This window comes from Aspergillus thermomutatus (assembly GCF_002237265.1).
Source record: "Aspergillus thermomutatus strain HMR AF 39 chromosome Unknown NODE_275, whole genome shotgun sequence".
Lineage (NCBI taxonomy): Eukaryota > Fungi > Ascomycota > Eurotiomycetes > Eurotiales > Aspergillaceae > Aspergillus > Aspergillus thermomutatus.
The window spans coordinates 19811-36561 of record NW_020798325.1 but is presented as its reverse complement, the minus strand read 5'-3'; the positions used below and the strand labels follow the sequence as shown (position 1 = coordinate 36561).

The 16751-nt window shown below is 51.2% G+C and overlaps 6 protein-coding genes across 6 annotated transcripts; 3 read left to right on the top strand and 3 right to left on the bottom strand.

Moving 5' to 3' along the window:
- Nucleotides 1-722: 722 nt before the first annotated feature.
- CDV56_104471 (deoxyribodipyrimidine photo-lyase PHR1) lies at nucleotides 723-2520 on the bottom strand (the record flags this gene model as incomplete). Its single annotated transcript, XM_026758090.1, has 2 exons — nucleotides 723-1269; nucleotides 1316-2520. The coding sequence occupies 2 exons, from the start codon at nucleotides 2518-2520 to the stop codon at nucleotides 723-725; spliced, it is 1752 nt and encodes a 583-aa protein (XP_026610829.1).
- A 1713-nt stretch (nucleotides 2521-4233) lies between these two features.
- CDV56_104216 (uncharacterized protein) lies at nucleotides 4234-5211 on the top strand (the record flags this gene model as incomplete). Its single annotated transcript, XM_026757835.1, has 1 exon — nucleotides 4234-5211. The coding sequence occupies one exon, from the start codon at nucleotides 4234-4236 to the stop codon at nucleotides 5209-5211; it is 978 nt and encodes a 325-aa protein (XP_026610828.1).
- A 572-nt stretch (nucleotides 5212-5783) lies between these two features.
- Nucleotides 5784-10516, top strand: CDV56_103672 (glycosyltransferase family 90 protein; the record flags this gene model as incomplete). The annotated part of the gene is made up of 5 exons (XM_026757291.1): nucleotides 5784-6406; nucleotides 6463-6499; nucleotides 6550-6577; nucleotides 8401-8732; nucleotides 8777-10516. The coding sequence occupies 5 exons, from the start codon at nucleotides 5784-5786 to the stop codon at nucleotides 10514-10516; spliced, it is 2760 nt and encodes a 919-aa protein (XP_026610827.1).
- A 1356-nt stretch (nucleotides 10517-11872) lies between these two features.
- On the bottom strand, nucleotides 11873-12932 carry CDV56_103423 (aromatic alcohol reductase; the record flags this gene model as incomplete). Its single annotated transcript, XM_026757042.1, has 2 exons — nucleotides 11873-12811; nucleotides 12861-12932. 2 exons carry the CDS (start codon nucleotides 12930-12932, stop codon nucleotides 11873-11875), a joined length of 1011 nt encoding a protein of 336 aa, XP_026610826.1.
- Nucleotides 12933-13650: 718 nt separating this feature from the next.
- On the top strand, nucleotides 13651-15084 carry CDV56_103187 (kinesin family protein; the record flags this gene model as incomplete). The annotated part of the gene is made up of 1 exon (XM_026756806.1): nucleotides 13651-15084. One exon carries the CDS (start codon nucleotides 13651-13653, stop codon nucleotides 15082-15084), a length of 1434 nt encoding a protein of 477 aa, XP_026610825.1.
- Nucleotides 15085-15467: 383 nt separating this feature from the next.
- CDV56_103007 (zinc-binding alcohol dehydrogenase family protein) lies at nucleotides 15468-16641 on the bottom strand (the record flags this gene model as incomplete). The annotated part of the gene is made up of 3 exons (XM_026756626.1): nucleotides 15468-16159; nucleotides 16218-16335; nucleotides 16387-16641. 3 exons carry the CDS (start codon nucleotides 16639-16641, stop codon nucleotides 15468-15470), a joined length of 1065 nt encoding a protein of 354 aa, XP_026610824.1.
- Between the last annotated feature and the right edge of the window lie 110 nt (nucleotides 16642-16751).

Sequence of the window (16751 nt, the reverse complement as noted above, 5' to 3'; positions counted from 1 at the left end):
CAACATAGGGCCATAACCTGAGAGAATCGGGAAGCGCCAAGTGTCCAATTAGGATGGCTCAGGGGCCAACTATATATAGGCTGACTAAGTCGGGACGCTAAACCTAAACGGGATGGAATCCTGACACGAAGAGTTTGCAGCTTCTTTTTGCTTATATTTGGGTGTGTTTGATGCTGCACGTGGTCGACATGATTGATACCTGCAGCCTGTCACTCTCAAGACTCCAGCATCTTTCATCCAGCTGTCTCATCAGCCAGGATCAGAGTGGATACTACTGAAAAGCAGTCGGTAGTTGTACGGGGTACTAATTGTACTTATCCAATGGATGGACATCAAGTGAAACTGTGAAAGGCCTCGATTCAGGATAGTCCGGAGCTTCCTCCGCTATATCTTACTTAGTGTTATCCGCACTCACTGCATGTTCCTGAGATATAGCTAGTGAACTCGACGGGGTCCTGGTTTGTATCAAAAACAACATGCTGTGGACAAAATGGTTGTCGGGACCTTCATTGGTCTAGTACTTTGTTTACCCCAGACTGAGTACTACAACGACCGATCGATGCTGGTGAGACATGCGACCCTTGTCAATAATGTCCATTCTGATGATATTGTATGTCAAAAGGAGGTAAATCGCCTCTGCTGCATAAGATCGGTCTCCGAAATCTACGTCTAATCTATTTCATGATCATACTGACAAGCAGAAAGCTTCTTCGAACCCACCGTCAAGGTCCATTCTCACTCGCCCGTTTATACCGATCCAATGCCTGGCCTCTGCTCTTTGAGTGATCCACCATCGGGCGTGGATACCCATTCTTCTCTGCAATGGCCCCCGCTCCTCGTGCGTAGGGCTCATGTATCGCCGGCCCTTTGATACCACGCAGCTCTGGCACCCACTTTCGGATGTACTCCCCATCTGGATCGAACCGTTCGCTCTGACGGAGCGGATTGAAGATTCGGAAGTATGGCTGAGGATCCACACCTGTACTCGATCCGAATCCCCAGCCGCCGTGGTTGGACGCAAAGTCCCCGTCGATGAGATTCTCCATGAAGTATCGCTCGCCGCGGCGCCAGTCGATAAGCAGATCCTTTGACAGAAAAGAGGCGACGACCATGCGCGTCCGGTTGTGCATCCATTTGTCTTGCTTCACCTGACGCATGGCGGCGTCCACGATGGGGAAGCCGGTTTTCCCTTGGCACCAGGCCTTAAACTTGTCCTCGTCGTACTCCCATTCCAGGTTGGTGAACTCAGGTTTAAAGCATTTGTTCATGCTACTCATGTTAGATATGTCGCGAAAAGGATAAACTGCAGTCTCACCAGATGAATGGCCAATGCACGAGGACATGTTTGTAGAACTCTCGCCAGGCCACCTCACTGATCCAGTGAACCAGACCGGGGTCACCATGCTGCAGTGAACCCTTGTTGACCTTGCGGGCGTGTTCGACTGCCATTCTCGCGCTCAGCGAGCCGGACGCGAAGTACGGACTGAGGATTGAGGTCGTCTGTCCGCACACCATATTCCGTGCGTCCGCATAGTCCCTTACCTTCTCTTCCAGAAACACCTCCAGCCGACGCAGCGCCTCATGCTCGCCTGCTGGATATAATTGACCAAGGTACTTCTTCTCTTCCTCCGACAGCTGCTTGTTCTCTGGTGCCTCAGGAACCTCGCTGTCAAACAACTCTTTGAAGTGCTTGCGCGCATCTCCCGGATTTGGACCCGGCTCCTCTGACAGTTCCAGGCAATCGCGATTCTTGTTTAGATGAGCGAGCCACGCGCGGTACCAGGGACTATACACGGCGTACTGTTTACCTTGCTGGCTGGCCACCTGTCCGGGGGGGACAACGCACGCATCGTGGGCGGTCTCGAACTTGATTCCATTCTTCACGCACAGCCTCACCAGCTTCGCCTCGAGTCGCAACTCGTCAACCTCATATTCCAGGTTCGCGTAGAGATGGTTCGCTCCCCACTGCTGACATAGGTCCACAATCCGCCGAGGTATGTTTTTGCGAAGTTCCTGCGTCTCCATGTACAAGGGGATATCCAGCTCACTCAAATCGCGCTTTACTTGATCTAGAGTACGCAGCGTCAGATCGACCCGAGCCGGACTCGACAGGTGAGCCGTCAAATCCTGTGGCGACAAAATATACAGCCCGATCAATGGGATATTGTGTTCCTTGGCGGTCTGGTGTGCCATCTGCAAGGCACGATTATCGTGTAGTCGCAGGTCGGACTTGAACCAGTGCACCACTGCACTGCTGGCATTGATGGCCCTGCGCTGGTCGGCAGTCTCCGCGTAGGCCCGCTGTAGTGTCTCGATCGGTCGTTCCAGCGTTCCGTCGTTGTAGGCCAAGCAACGCTCGTTGCTCATTTCCGGCGGATAGAATTCTCGCAGCACGATACCAAAGTCCTCGGACTGTTGCGCGTTGGGATGCGGACGTGACAGGTCCAGCTTTCCGCGTTTGCTGGTCTGTGTCGTGCCATTGCTGCCTGTTCCTGCGGTCTTGCGTTTCTGGGGGGCCATTATCGCGAGCCGAAGGGGATGGATTCGAGGTGACAGTCTGGAGAAAGCCTTCATGCGCGAGTAAGTGACAGGAAAGAGTTGTGTTTCTTGCCGACTTTTTCGCGACTTACTTTCTATCCCTTGTTGGCGCGATCATTCCCTCAAGAGCTGGCTGGACTGGCCACAAACGATCGATCTGATCCGATCGACCAGCTCCGATCGCAATCCACTCTGACGTCAGGCTCCATGGTTTGTATGGAATTATTTTCCTGGGTCCCTAGTACCTTCGTTGTGTCCTGTTTCACCCCTAGCTTGGAGCCAAACCGAAGTCCTCACTGTGGAGAGCGTTTGAGGTTGCATTCCGTCTCCGTGGAGTGGTTATGACCTCATGACTACAGTCAATTCCGCGCCCCATTTTTGCGTCCCATCAGCATACCATTATTATTGAGTATGAAGCAGAGGAGTAGTCTGTAAGTGTACTCCTGTATTCAAATCTGATTTCTGTTTTATCACTGGGATAATTTGTGATTTCTTGCATCTATGCATATATCCCTGGTTATATGTACATGTAAATATATCTAAATTACACAGCTATCACCTCCATCATCCTCATGGAGACACGCTTTTGGGATAATGATACTACATACCCAATTCTGCAGTAAATGTATTATTCAAGAGGTCTCACCTCCGATACCGGTCACCACCTTATTCACTATTAATGGAACTGTTGCTTACAGGAACTCTGAATGTTTAGAGTTGCACACTCCTGCCCGGATTATCCTGTCTCAAAACTGTTTAGAATGCAATATTCTCTTCTACTGAAGACTATGGGTAGAGAGACATATAGACCATTGACCCCCTAGTCCCCGACATGTCTTGTGTAGATCGTCCAGTCAGAGCTAAGAAACTTATGTTTGTCTACTTTAGTGAGAGATCTAGACCCTGTAGGGATATATCTATTTTTTTAATTGACAGATCAACTCTGTACAACCAGGCAGTTGTACAAGATTCATCCAAGTAGACTATTGCGCATGCTTCCCTACGGGATTACTTTCTTCACAGGAACAGCGAGGGGAAATTCGGGTATGAAGTACAGAAGGTTTTCAACGCTTCCAACGCCAAAGTCTACGCTCCCACCCTTCCTCGTGTTGTGGGAGTTAGACGGCTCTCATTCCGCTTGATCTTCGTCCTATATCGCCCGTGTCTTTCAGGTTTCGCTGCTCACCGGCAGCCGGCGTATGAGTGGCTACTCAGGTCTCAAAAGCCGTTGGAGTTCAGTAGTCATCTGTGTGCAACGGGAAAAATAGCGGAATACAGTTCCCAAACTTCAGCTCGATCAAGGCCGTCCATGGCTCGGCAGATCCATCTCGACGGTCATCCTGTCGTCTTCCAATCATACAGCACATCGTGGCATATAAAGTTGCAATACATCCTACAGACCCTCCATCTCCTTGTCGGAACTCACCTCGCGTGCGGTACCATTTCCGGGGTGCGTAGACGGGGAAATCAAATACCCCACGGGGTGCCTGCGCTTTTTTTTATTCCACTTCCTTACCAGAGTCGGTCTACCAGATAAGAAGAAAAAGGCAGAATGCGCCGAAGCAATTACCCGTCATATAAGGGCCAACGGTATCGCCAGTGTCGGGTCATCGTGCTCAGCATTTGTCCACTTCTCTGAATTGACCATATCGAAACAAGACAGAAGAAGGTATCCAACATGGGTGCCTCCCCCCCATGGCATCCCCCTCTGCAGCATCCACCACTTCCTCCCACTTCCCCGACGGCTCGATCCTGCATGATATCCACATCGACCAGACGCAGAAATACATCTTCTCGGCCTTTGGCGCCGTGGTCTGGTATAACGCGATCGAGCTCATCGTCCTCTGCCTAACCACCTTCAAACGCTACCACGGCTGCTACTTCTGGTCCCTCCTCCTCGCCTCCATCAGCCTCATCCCGCACGTCCTCGGCTTCTTTTTCTTCTTCTTTCTCCCCACAGCCGTCAGCCCCTATGTCGCCGTCTCCCTGATCGTACCGAGCTGGTACGTCATGGTAACCGGCCACTCGCTCGTCCTCTGGTCGCGCCTGCACCTCGTCCTGCTGAAGCCGAAAATCCTCCGCGCCCTCCTGGCCATGATCATCGTCGACGCCATCGTCCTCCACGTCCCCATCACCGTGTTGCTCTTCGGCGCCGTCTCTGCGCACCCGGCGCGCTTCACAGCGGGGTATGCGGTGATGGAGCGCATCCAGCTGATCGGCTTCGCGCTGCAGGAGTGCATCATCTCGAGCTTCTACGTCGTCGAGACAATCAAGATGCTCCGCCTGCGGCAGGAGGCGCGGCACCGGCGCATCCTGACCCAGCTCCTGGCGATCAATATCGTGATTCTCGTGCTGGATGTTGCCGTCGTCGGCACCGAGTATGCGGGCTACTATGCCGTGCAGGTGATGTTCAAGCCGGTGGCCTATAGCATCAAGCTCAAGCTCGAGTATGCGATCCTCGGTCGGTTGATCGAGGTCGCCAAGGGCGAGTGCTCGGAGCGCGAGCAACTCTCGTCGAGTGTGCGCGCGTTGCACTCTGATCGCTCGGAGCCTACCGTCTCGGTGTTGGGGAGTTCCCCGCTGCCGAGTCCGGAGAGTGTTCCCGGTATGTCGTATATCCGCGATGTGGATACATATGCCTCGATGAGGTTTTACGAGAGACGGTCGCTTTGATTCAGGGTCTTGCGGGGCGGTTAAACAAAAGTTTGAATTGGACTGCAATATACCTGTCCTAGATTAATCACGGTCTATGATGATATAAAATCGATATTGATGTGAGATCTGCGTGCCCGATACGAGGGAGAATGGGAGATTGTCAGGGGTCTCACGTTTCGATTTAACGATGACATGTATCTATTCCTTTTTGGAGATGTCAAATATTCATTTCGGCCCAATTACCCTTGGTATGCTCCCTCATTTTCAACTTCAGTGGATCCCTCTATTGCTGTATGGCTAGCATTGCACCGTCGAAGAAAAAGAAAAAAGAGAAACAGTTGACCTGTATCCACCAAATCTCCACAATTTTGATTGTCGTACCTTTTTCTCGACTCGATCTATCACAAAATAGGAGCATGTGGAATTAGCGTCGTCGACAGCTCAGCAACGCGAACGAGACACCAACCTCGTCCCCTATTCAACCCAACAATTTCTCGTTCTTCCCATGTTCTCCAAATTCAACTTGTCGACAAACTCTTCATCTTCGTGAGTAAGGAATCCCTCGAGCAACGTCCACTGAAGCGGAAAAGATGGAAAAGGATATATACTGCGCCATCTGCGGTGTTGGCTTCGGGGGCTTCCAGATTGGGTCCCGGGCGCCGGAAGCACTTGAGCAGCGAGACCGGTTCGTGGAAAACAGACGGCGGGCGCTCAAGCGGGACCTTCCGTTTCCTTCACCCTGGGATAAGGACAGGAAGACTGAGAGTGAAGAATCGGATGAAAATGATGACGAGGTTGATGTTGCCGTTAATCACAATGAGCAGGGCGAGATAGAAGCGGGAAATGTCGACGGCGATGAACAGCCGAATCGCGACAGGGAGAATGACATGCAAGTGGAAAATGAAGAGCAAAACGTCGTAAATGACGAGCTGAATCACGAGATCACTAGAGAAGGCGAAAACCGGGACAGTGCCATCCAAGGCCTGGGGCAGAGCGAAGTCCCTCCAGAGGTCGACGTCGATCAAGAAGAGGCGGCGCAAACCGATGGCGAGACCGGCGAGGAAGAGTCAGAGGAAGAATCAGAGGAAGACGACGACCCCGAGGAAAACGGCCCAGAGGGTTACGATCCACGCTTGGTGGACCCAGATTCCTTTGACTGGCTCCATCGTGTACATTGTCTCGGATACAATCGGCATGCAACCGGCGAGAGGAAGTAAGTACCTGGAAGAGAGGATCTTTCGCGATCTCCGGCTGACATGAAAACTCAAGGACCTTCGTGATCGGGCCTGGCGAATATCTTCGCGGTGTTGGTGAAGTCGAAGGAAGTCCATTATGACCATCTCTAACTATTAACAGGATGATATCGAAATCCACCGTGGAAAGGGTAAGAGTCTCCTGCAGAGATGGTCGCACCCGTACTAACTATCTTAGATCGGAACCGACCCGAGACAACAGAATTCATATGGTATTGATCTTATCTCCTGCTCATAATGCTATTCGCTCCTGACAGACCCTCTAAGGTTCACTATGAGTTGCAAGGAGAGCCAGGAAAGGCGTCCTCTAGTCTTATTTCTTACCTCTGTAGAGGCTGTAGCAGTGTTCTTTAAAAGATCACATCTATTATGCCTGTAGGATGAGGACCAACAAGGAAGCAATCCTTATTACCTAATTGGTCAGATAGCCAGCCCATATAGGTATATCAGAAAAGCATTCGCAGGGTTTCTATCCAAATTAATTATGAAGTTTTGATGTATGTCCCTCTTTTGGCCCGGGACTTTCTTCCCTTGGCCTCTCGAAGAACCTGCCTTGCAAGATACAGATGTACCTATATCAGCCAGTTTAAAGGACCCATTCCAATAGGCAGCACTCTAGGCCTCTGTAGATGATGATCTGACAGCCTTTTAGTGACCCAGTTGGCTCTGAGGAAGCAGTCACAGAACTGTTATGTGAATGGGAATGGTACTCTCAGATTTGTTCCCACAAAATCCATGTCCTTGGCTGGTTGCGATCACTGTAGGTTGAACTGAGGCTGAGCGGATCAACGAGCCAATTATGATCCGCCCTGCAGTCTCTACGGTTGGTCTCGGTCTATATGGTTAGGCCCGTCTTGGTATAATCACAGTGGAGGTCTGAGTGCCAAGAGGTAGTATTTACTAGTGTTTCCATGACAGCGAATGGCATAGAAGCATCAGTCTCTCACTTGTCCTAGGTGTGGTCAGCGGTCCCTCTAACGGCCAGGGACCACTTAAACAGGGTCCTCAAAAGCGGAGGTGAGTATTTCCTGTGCGCCAATCGGAAGATATGTTACAGGGAACAACCTTCAGAAGACCACATCTCCGACTCATCTCCGGTAATGCCGTTGAAAATATGCAAGGATTCTTCCTGTCAGAAATACCACGCCATTGCAGCCTTTGCAGGTGACAGGAGTGATGCCTGCAGTAGCGGTACAGGAAAATGGACGATTGGCGGAAGCTATTAGGGCGGCCTTCCAGAGTCAACTACAACAGCCAACCGGAATGATAACTGAGATGGACCATGGCGGCTATAACCGCTTCATGGATTGTGAGATAATTTGAGGTCTGTTGGACCCTGTTGCGTGGAAATAATGGACCAAGAGTGTTCCCTTGTCACCATAGCCTCGGCCGAGCATAGCAGGACTATGTCTACATCAGCATCCCTCTTGAGTTTTCACGGCTGCTGCTTATGATGACCATGTGTATGAGAACAGCTCACTGAGGCTGCGAGGATGTGGAAATCGCCATTCCAGCGCATTGATCCGATCACCCAGTTAGCAGGTGCCGCGATATCAAGCAGCCTCTTGAGACAACACCTGTTCACAAAGCAAAGTGAACTCGTTTCTGAGGCTCTTTCTTGGATGCTCTTGCCAGCCATCCACCATTATTGGGGAAGCTCACGGGCTCGCAGCGGCTCAAGGGCAGCATTACCAGGGCCAGTGGATAGTGCACCTGCATCTAGTGCATCCTTGTGGGCAGTCGCTCTGGCCGTGTCTTCAGCGTCTTTCTATCAAGCGGAGCATGGAATAATTACTTTGTTTGTAAGTACTTACTCCTTCCTGAAATGGTGAGGATCCGGAAGCTAACTTCGTGCTGATATTACAGCCAGCATTGAGTCCACTATTGGTTGTAGTGCAAACGCACATCGAACGAGGTGGGATCCAGACGGGGGTAAGGTCTGCGTCGTGCCTAGACAGAGTCTGGGTCACAGCTTTCATTGCTGTGCTCTGTATAATCACACTGTCCAACTGGGACCTCAAAGCCAGTGCGTTGTCGGGAATTCCGGTGTTAGGACTGCTGATCGTTTACCTTGCTTTGACGCCCAGGTCTGGCAAGCGCGCTGGATACCGTAGGCCCATTGATGATGGGCGTATCATACGTCCGCTTGCATTCCGTGTGGTGGTCACTCTCTTGGCTGCACTCGGCTTGGAAATTGTGGCATACGGGCCGCCAAGGATCAGTGTTGTGGACACCATCTTGGTAGGAGTCGCTAAATCGTTGATGTGGCATTTCCTTCTTCTGACAGTATGTCCTCTCGCGAGCTATCCCATCATTACAACGCTCACTAGTGCAAGGTTGAGCGTTGTTCCTGGTCAGTGGCTGCGGCGATAGGAACATTTAGCATTGTGGCCACCAGGAATCCATTCAGCTTCACCTCGGATATTCAGGCGTTATCCCATCTTATCGCATCATTATTTGCCCTAGGGCAGGTTATCTCCCTTCTACCGGATAAAGCCAAATCCAGATCTGCCCTCTGGATATGCGTTGTTGTCTATTTAGTCCCATACCTGACCAACATCTACGCCATACACGTTGCAAAGTCTTCATTGATACAGTCCTCACATCCGATTGACCTACTCATTCAAAATGCCAAAGCAGATTTTCAAGCCTTGCTCGAAAGACAGTCAAACAGTTATAGCGCTGCCTGTGAGGAATATCGCTGCCGCTATCGGATGGAACCACCGCCCGGCTTTCAAACCTGGTACAATTTCGCCAAAGCACATCGATCACCCATCATCGATGACTTCGATATCATTTATGATAGGATCTCCCCATTCTGGAGAATTAGCGGGAGCGAGTTTACTGAAGCCATCAACCGTTTACAAGATACCCCGAACAGTGATGTATGGGTTTGTACGTTCTCGGCTGAAGCCACAACGAATTGTAACCACCCTTACCGCAGCGTCGATAGAAATATCCAAGGATTCCTTAACACAGTACTAGCAGATCTGCGCGGCCTTCTACCGGATATCAAATTTCATGTCAATCACCTTGATGAGCCTAGGGTTCTGCTACCGCCATCTGCCTCTGAGGGGTCTGAATCACTCAACATAACAAGCTATTCCAAGCGACCCGTCTGGGATACATTGACCAAGTCGTGTCCCTCACCGGAAAGCGAGAAAGCCGACAGACCGACGTGGGAAACGTTTGGTCTCCCGTTCGTGACTGACCGTCAGTCTACAATGGACCTATGCCGCCATTCCGAGTACCGTGAATCACACGGGCTCCTCATCAGCCCTACATCATTCCCGTTGATCGAAGGACTGGCTCCTGTACTGTCAACCGGCTCGCTGTCGACAATGGGAGATATTTTGTATCCCAGCCCTGCGTATCTTGAGCCGGAATTTGAATATGTAGAGGCCAAGGATATCAACTGGGACTCCAAACGCAACAATCTTTACTGGGCCGGCTCAACAACCGGTGGATTTGCGGTGAATGATGGCTGGCAAAGCTTCCATCGACAGCGATTTGTCAAGCTGGCACAAAACCTGGGAAACGGTCGCCATTCCTATCTTCGGGAAGGCAAAGGCGTGATCAACCTTGTAAAATCGTCCTTCCTTAACAGCAGACTATTCGACGTTGCCTTTACCAGAGTCTTCCAGTGCGAGAAACGCTATTGCCGAGATCAACAAGCGCTCTTTCAAACCAAATCATGGGCAGACAAGGACGAAGCCTTGCATTCACGTCTGGTGTTTGACATCGACGGCAATGGTATCAGCGGGCGGTACTACAAACTGCTTGCGTCAAAGTCTGCGCCGCTCAAACAGACACTTCTGCGAGAATGGCACGATGACCGTCTTATGCCATGGGTGCATTACATTCCAGTCAGCCAGAGCATGGAGGAACTGCCCGAAATGGTCACGTATCTCACCTCTGAGGCCGGGCAGGAACGAGCCCGGGAGATTGCGGAGCAGGGTCGGGACTGGTTCTCAAAGGCCTTTCGTAAGGAAGATCTGACTATCTATTTGTATCGGCTTTTCCTAGAGCTGGCGAGACTCCAGGATCCAGAGAGGTCTGCAAAGACCTAGTGGTCGGAGTACAATTCACCTTTTTCTTTCTTTCTATTTGCAGCTTCTCCGGGTCGGGAGGCCTTGTATCTCATCCTGTTCTCAATTGACTAAACAGTACTTCTATCGAGCACTCTGCCTAAAGCCGTGAATTGAAACGACCATCTCACGGTTATTAGACGTCATCCTTTCTTTTCAACGGTGAGCTGGGATCCATAGAAGCGTGTGCAATTAAACAGAGAGTGCGTGTTCCAAAGAGACCCTAGTAACGCTCCACCTATACAACAGGGAATATGCGCCAATGGGATCTGAGAGGCAGCAAGCGTATCCTGTGGAAGCCATCGTGGTCTGCTTATGACCAATGACTTCTCAGCCTTTCCGAGAACCAACAATGTCCATACTAGCTAGCAACTGGAGAGTAACTTGAGTTATGTCAGGGACGCCAAGATGGTCGTACATTTAAGACCGTGCTTTTCAAACTGGTTCGCTGTTTACTTTGTCTGCACTGGTAGTAATTCCTGAGCTTAAGGCTGATCAGACCACTTCATTGCTTGGTGGATACAAGTCATTCCCGTGTCGAATGAGTATTGCCTCTTTAGACAGGGATTCTTGTACAGCCCGGTGGGGCACTGATTGGATTTGCTTCTCATTGTACTTATAGGAGATGTTTCACCTTGCCAGTATCCTGCTTAGATTTCCAGCTGGTGGTAGGCTCAACTCGATTAGGTATATACATGGTCAGCACTTTCCTGGTTTCCCAGTGCTGACATGTTTTCAATCATCAAATGTTGCTACATCTTGCAAGTCTCAATGACTTGAGCAACGCTGCTGCTTTCATGCCCCAAAAGCCGAGCATCTCCCGCAGACTTCTACGTAACAGACTGTTCCGCCGATTTACCCTTCTAGGTCGCCTGATCGCCGAGTTCTTGCTCTCCTGCGTACTCTGGACAACGTTGGAGTTTAGACGGAGATATGCGCGAAAGCTACAACAGCTGAGCTTGACTGAGACTTTTCAAAGCCGCTCACTGTGCCGACGCCTTGGCTTATCTTCGCGAGATCTTTCTCCGTGCTATTTTCATAGTTAAAGAATCTATACCTGGTGCTACTCCGGGGATGTCACTTTACGGATCTGGAATGATATTTTGTTGCACATGTCGCTCACTTGATGCTGGTTACTAACGACCCTAGATAGCTCGCAGTGTATGAGCTCACTCGTATAATGTTTCTCAGCTGGTATGTTACTTCAAGGGACAGGTAAGATAATTTGTGGTTCATTATGTTCACAGCCTTAAGGCATCATAGCATTAAGTGTAAAATTTTCATAAAAGGGCAGTAGACTCAGTATTAGACCACCTCATATTCAGACAGCGGACCAGATCAAAAGTAAGAATAACCGCTATCCACCATCTCCTTCGCATGTCTGGTCCGCTCATCAAGGTCCTCCCGAGGCAGTCCAAGCACAGCATTATCCAGCCCCCGTCTGCTCTCATGGTCCCCATCCCCGTTCGGATAGAAGACACGCGCATACATGGCCTGCGCAAAGCCTCTGCGATCACCCTTCTGCATCCTCTCGATGCCCCGCTGGTAGCGCTCAGCGGTGGATTCATACTCAATCGTCCAATCCTCCTCCTTGTCCCCAGTCACTCTCTTCCAGCTCTCGAACATATCCTTCTGGCTGACCAGGAAGCTCGAGATAAACAGCGGCCTGTTAGCCCACCCACTCACCGTCGGGCTCCGATCGTTCTCGTCCTCCGGCAACTCCCTGAACTTCAAGAAAGCCGCGACAGCCCGTCCACATTGCTCCCACGTACTCACATTGATCCTGGCATTCCCATCGTCGTAAAACGTAACCTTCTTCTCCTTGAAGTCAAACCCGAACCACTCCGGCCCGGTGGAAAGACTAAACTCGTACCAGAAGCCGCACACCAGCGCCACCCAAACCGAGACCCCGGTCGCTTCGATCGCGGCACATGCCTGGCGCACCGGCTCCCCGCCCAACATCTCCTTGCGCAGTTTCTCGTTGGTGATGTCCACGCCGTAGCAGTTGGGCATGATGTACGGGACGCCGGCTCTCGCAGCGGCCTGGATAAGCTTGCTCTGGGTGTCATGGGGCGCAGTGACGCTCAGGGTAATGATGAGGAATTGTTGGTTTTGCAGGGCCGAGACGAGCGTGGATTCATCGTTGTAGTCGACGGTGACGGTGCAGACTCCTGCGGGGAGGGTGCTTTTGCTGTCTGCGCGCGTGAGCGCGGTTACGGTGTGTTGCCCTGTCTGCAGAAGTTCCTGTGTGATATATTTGCCCACGGTTCCGCCAGCCTGGCGTCAATGTTAGTGAAGAGTCATTGGAGTGGAGAGATGAACCTACGCCGACGATGGCGACGCGTTCGATGCGGTTGGTGAAGCCTGAGGGCTGGTCTTTAGCGTACTTTTGAGTCATGGTTGAGGCAAATCCAGGGTTAGAGATGTATGATGGCTTTTAAAGCTTGTTTCTAGGGTTTGTGATTTGATAACTCCTGGAGATCATCTTGAAGGCCGAGCCGTACGGTTTATATCCTTGGAGCAATTGGTTAAAGGCCGTTTGGATCCGTTGCGACTTGCGGAGATAATTGAGATGAAATTGAGCGTAAAGCCGACGGAAGGATATCGAAATCTGACAGCCAGAAGAAGTTGATAGCTGTTGTTCTGCTGTTGCTCATTCTCTGCCCCCAAAGACCAGACGGAAATAACGGAGTTAGGGCTGGGCTACGCAATCAATGCCGTCGATAATTGTAAGGAGTCGGGCGTAAGAGCCCGACATACCGACTCATCATTTCTTCATGAAGCAGACAGAGAAAATCATCTATAATTGGCTTCTGAAGACTCGAGCACAGCCTCGGGCGATGGCAGAATAGATGCCTGAGGCAGGAGATCAACCGTGTCACAGTATCTTGGCCGGCCACGAGGGTATCCCAAGACCGATATATTTCTGTAACTAGATACTAAGTTGTCTGGCTTTGCCTACTCAAGGCTACAGCCGACTTTAATAAAAGATTCAGCAAAATCAAGACTGTCATAGATGAGTGATCAATAATGGCCTGCCCAAATTCCAGAGAATTAGTGAGACATGGCGCTGGTGCCTGCTCCTTAGTTTCTGGGCATCTCTTTTATCTCAGGACATGGATAAAGAGAACTCGCCTATTAAGGTCAATGACTGCCCAGAAAAGGGCCAAACAACGATGCAATCAATCAAAGTCTTCATCCGCTGGCGTCCCCTGTCGCCATCCGAATCAACCACCCCAGAAATCACACGAACACAGCACCCTCATCCCACCAACACCTCCGCCATCTCACTAACACCACCACCGTCCCACAAACTCTCCCGCCCCTGGAAAAGCGACTCGGCCTTTACACAGATTTTCACCGCAAATGACAACAACAGAGCCGTCTTCGAGGCCGTGGTAGCACCAACCCTCCCCCGCGTCTTGACCGGGCAATCCTGCGACTTTTTCGCCTACGGACACTCGGGGAGCGGCAAGTCGCACACCATCGTCGGGTACGATTTCGAGCATCCCGACGAGTTCGGGCTATGTCTATCCGCCGCAAGAGCGCTATACGAGCACCTCGACCAGCTGAATGCCGGTACCAATGAAGCTGAGAAGCTCCTCCTCGGACTACGCATGTACGAGCTTCGGAAGAATATGGCCTTTGACCTCCTGAACGACAGATGCAAATGCCATATCCGCGAAGGACACGACGGCAAAACCCACATACGCGGCGAGACAGAAACGCTAGCCGATGGGAAAGTCCGCGTTCGACCGATCGTCACAAAGGCGTGCTTGACCTATGACGATTTCCACGCGCAGTTGCTGGCGGGAATTCAGCGCCGGGCGACGGGGACGTCGACGGTGCACGATCAGAGCTCCCGCACGCATGCTGTTTTCGAGATCGAGATTGTCACGAGAGAGCTCTTGGATGCGAGGGACGCGGTTGTGGAGCGACAGTCCGAGCTTGTTCCTGTCGGGAAGCGCGCGACGGATGTCTACATAGAGGAGAATTCGAAGGCGTTTATCCAGACGCCGGACGGCAAGTTTGCCCCGAATCCGGACTACCAGATCAACCAGCAAGCGATTGACGAAGCCGAGGCGAAGAAGGCGGAATTCGAGGCGTACGTCCAGACAGCAGAGGAACACGTGGCGGAAGTCAAAAGGTCTTGTCCCCATGCTTGTCTGGGCGGAAAACTAGTCTTTGTAGACCTGGCAGGTTCGGAGTACTACCACGACAAGACTACTATTTCCGCATCTCGAACGAAGCAGACGCCCCAGGAGCAGCAGGAAGGGAGGCAGATCAATACCGATCTCCTCTCCTTGAAAGAAGTCATTCGGGCGATGGCCCAGAAGCAGAGTCGCATCCCCTTTCGGTCGTCGCCGCTGACGATGGTCCTGCGCGAACACTTCTTGACCGGTGAAGCAGACGACGGGTTTTCGGCGATGATTCTCACGGCATCGCCTTCGTCTGAGCAGTACACCGCCACGATCGACACGCTGAAATATGGCAATTTGATCGGCGTGGCCGGAGACAAGGCGAAGGGACGTAAATACTGCATTTCCTAGTTCTCACGATAATTGGTGGACGGCTAGAAGGAGCCAAGATAGTCTTCGGCCTCGGAATCACTTGATATACCATGATTTATCTCCAAACTTGGATGCGTGTCGAAGTATAAGCCTGCTGGCTTAGACCAACTGTAATAAAGCATGATCTTCGGGATTGGTACAATGCCCGGCAACCTTGTAGGTAGATATCAAACACTGCTGGCTCGCGACATGCACGAATTCATAACCACACGCCTTGATCTATATCTACTAAGCCAACGCATTCTTTTCCTCCGAATCACATGCCCCCATCTAAAACGCATATGGCACCGGCACCATCACCGTAGCCGCCGCCCCAGCAAGGTCAACGACCACTTCACCCCCAGATTCTGAAATGACCAGCACTAAACAATCCCTGGCGTATCCGCAATGCGGAAAATGTACTTGATAGCACTTGCTTTTCCGGCCTTCAAGTCTTTCAAGGCTTCCTCAACACCTTCTAGCCCGCGCGGCCTCACTTCGAAGGGATGACCGGAGAAACTGCCATTGTGCAATGCTCTTGTGAAATACCGGGAGAAAATGAAGCCTAGTTCCTCATTGTTCTCAAACTCGGGTTGCTTGTGCACTGAGCCCACGGAAGTGATTGATTTCATCGCAGGTGACACGTCCAGATCGTTGGGCAGTACAAAATCAATTCGTCCACCCGCGGTGACCGACTGCTTCAGGACCTCCGCGCTCTGGGAAATGATAATAGCATCAAGTGCGTGCTGCACAGTAGAGTGGCCTGCTCGTTCAAGGCTGCTTCTAATCTCCTTGACGGTTGGCTCCACTCCTTTACGGTAGTCAATCACTGTATCACCTTTGCTTTGATCGAGGAGGCCCTCTACATACTGAGAGCCCTTTCCTGCGATAGCGATGATGGGATGGATGTTACTGTTGCATGCCATTTTGATAGCGTATGAGCCAACAGCCGTGCTTGCACCATAAACAATGAATGGGGTCGGTTTCACTGCAGGTGTCCACGGGGGTGGGAAGCGATGGTGCGCGTACAAGGACACAGCAGCGGTCAGGGCGGCGAGTGGGATAGTCGCGGCCTCTGTTAATCTTGGTCAGATATGTACGAACGAGTCTCAATATAGTTGTCTTGAACGCACCTTCGAACGAGGTGTGCTTGGGCAAATGGAAAGTGGTATGACTCCATGCAATTGCGTACTCAGCATACGAGCCACCAGGGGTACACATTTCATGGAACGCTGCAACGCGATCACCTGGCTGGACAAGAAGTTAGCTTGGGCCAATATAAGTCTAGGTCAGATGGCTAACCTTGAATTCAACCACGTTGGACCCGACTTTTTCAACCACTCCCGCAATATCGTCTCCTTGATTCAGCCCCTTCTTGGCCTCCAGCATCATGCCGAAATTGGTGTTCCCAGAAGCTGCAAGATCTGGGACCTTCCAATCCTTGGGATTCGACCCAGACACGACCACTTTGATCAGGACTTGGTCATCGTTTGGCTCAGGGATCGGACTCTCGACAATTTTTGCAGTCGGCCCTGCCAAATTGATCACCTCCTTCATGATTCCTGACTGCAATGGTCACTTGAGTAAGTTAGAATAATAGCTCACAGCTCTTTCTGGGTACAGTCAAAGACAGACGTTAATAGTTAGTTATATCTCGCACTTTTGGG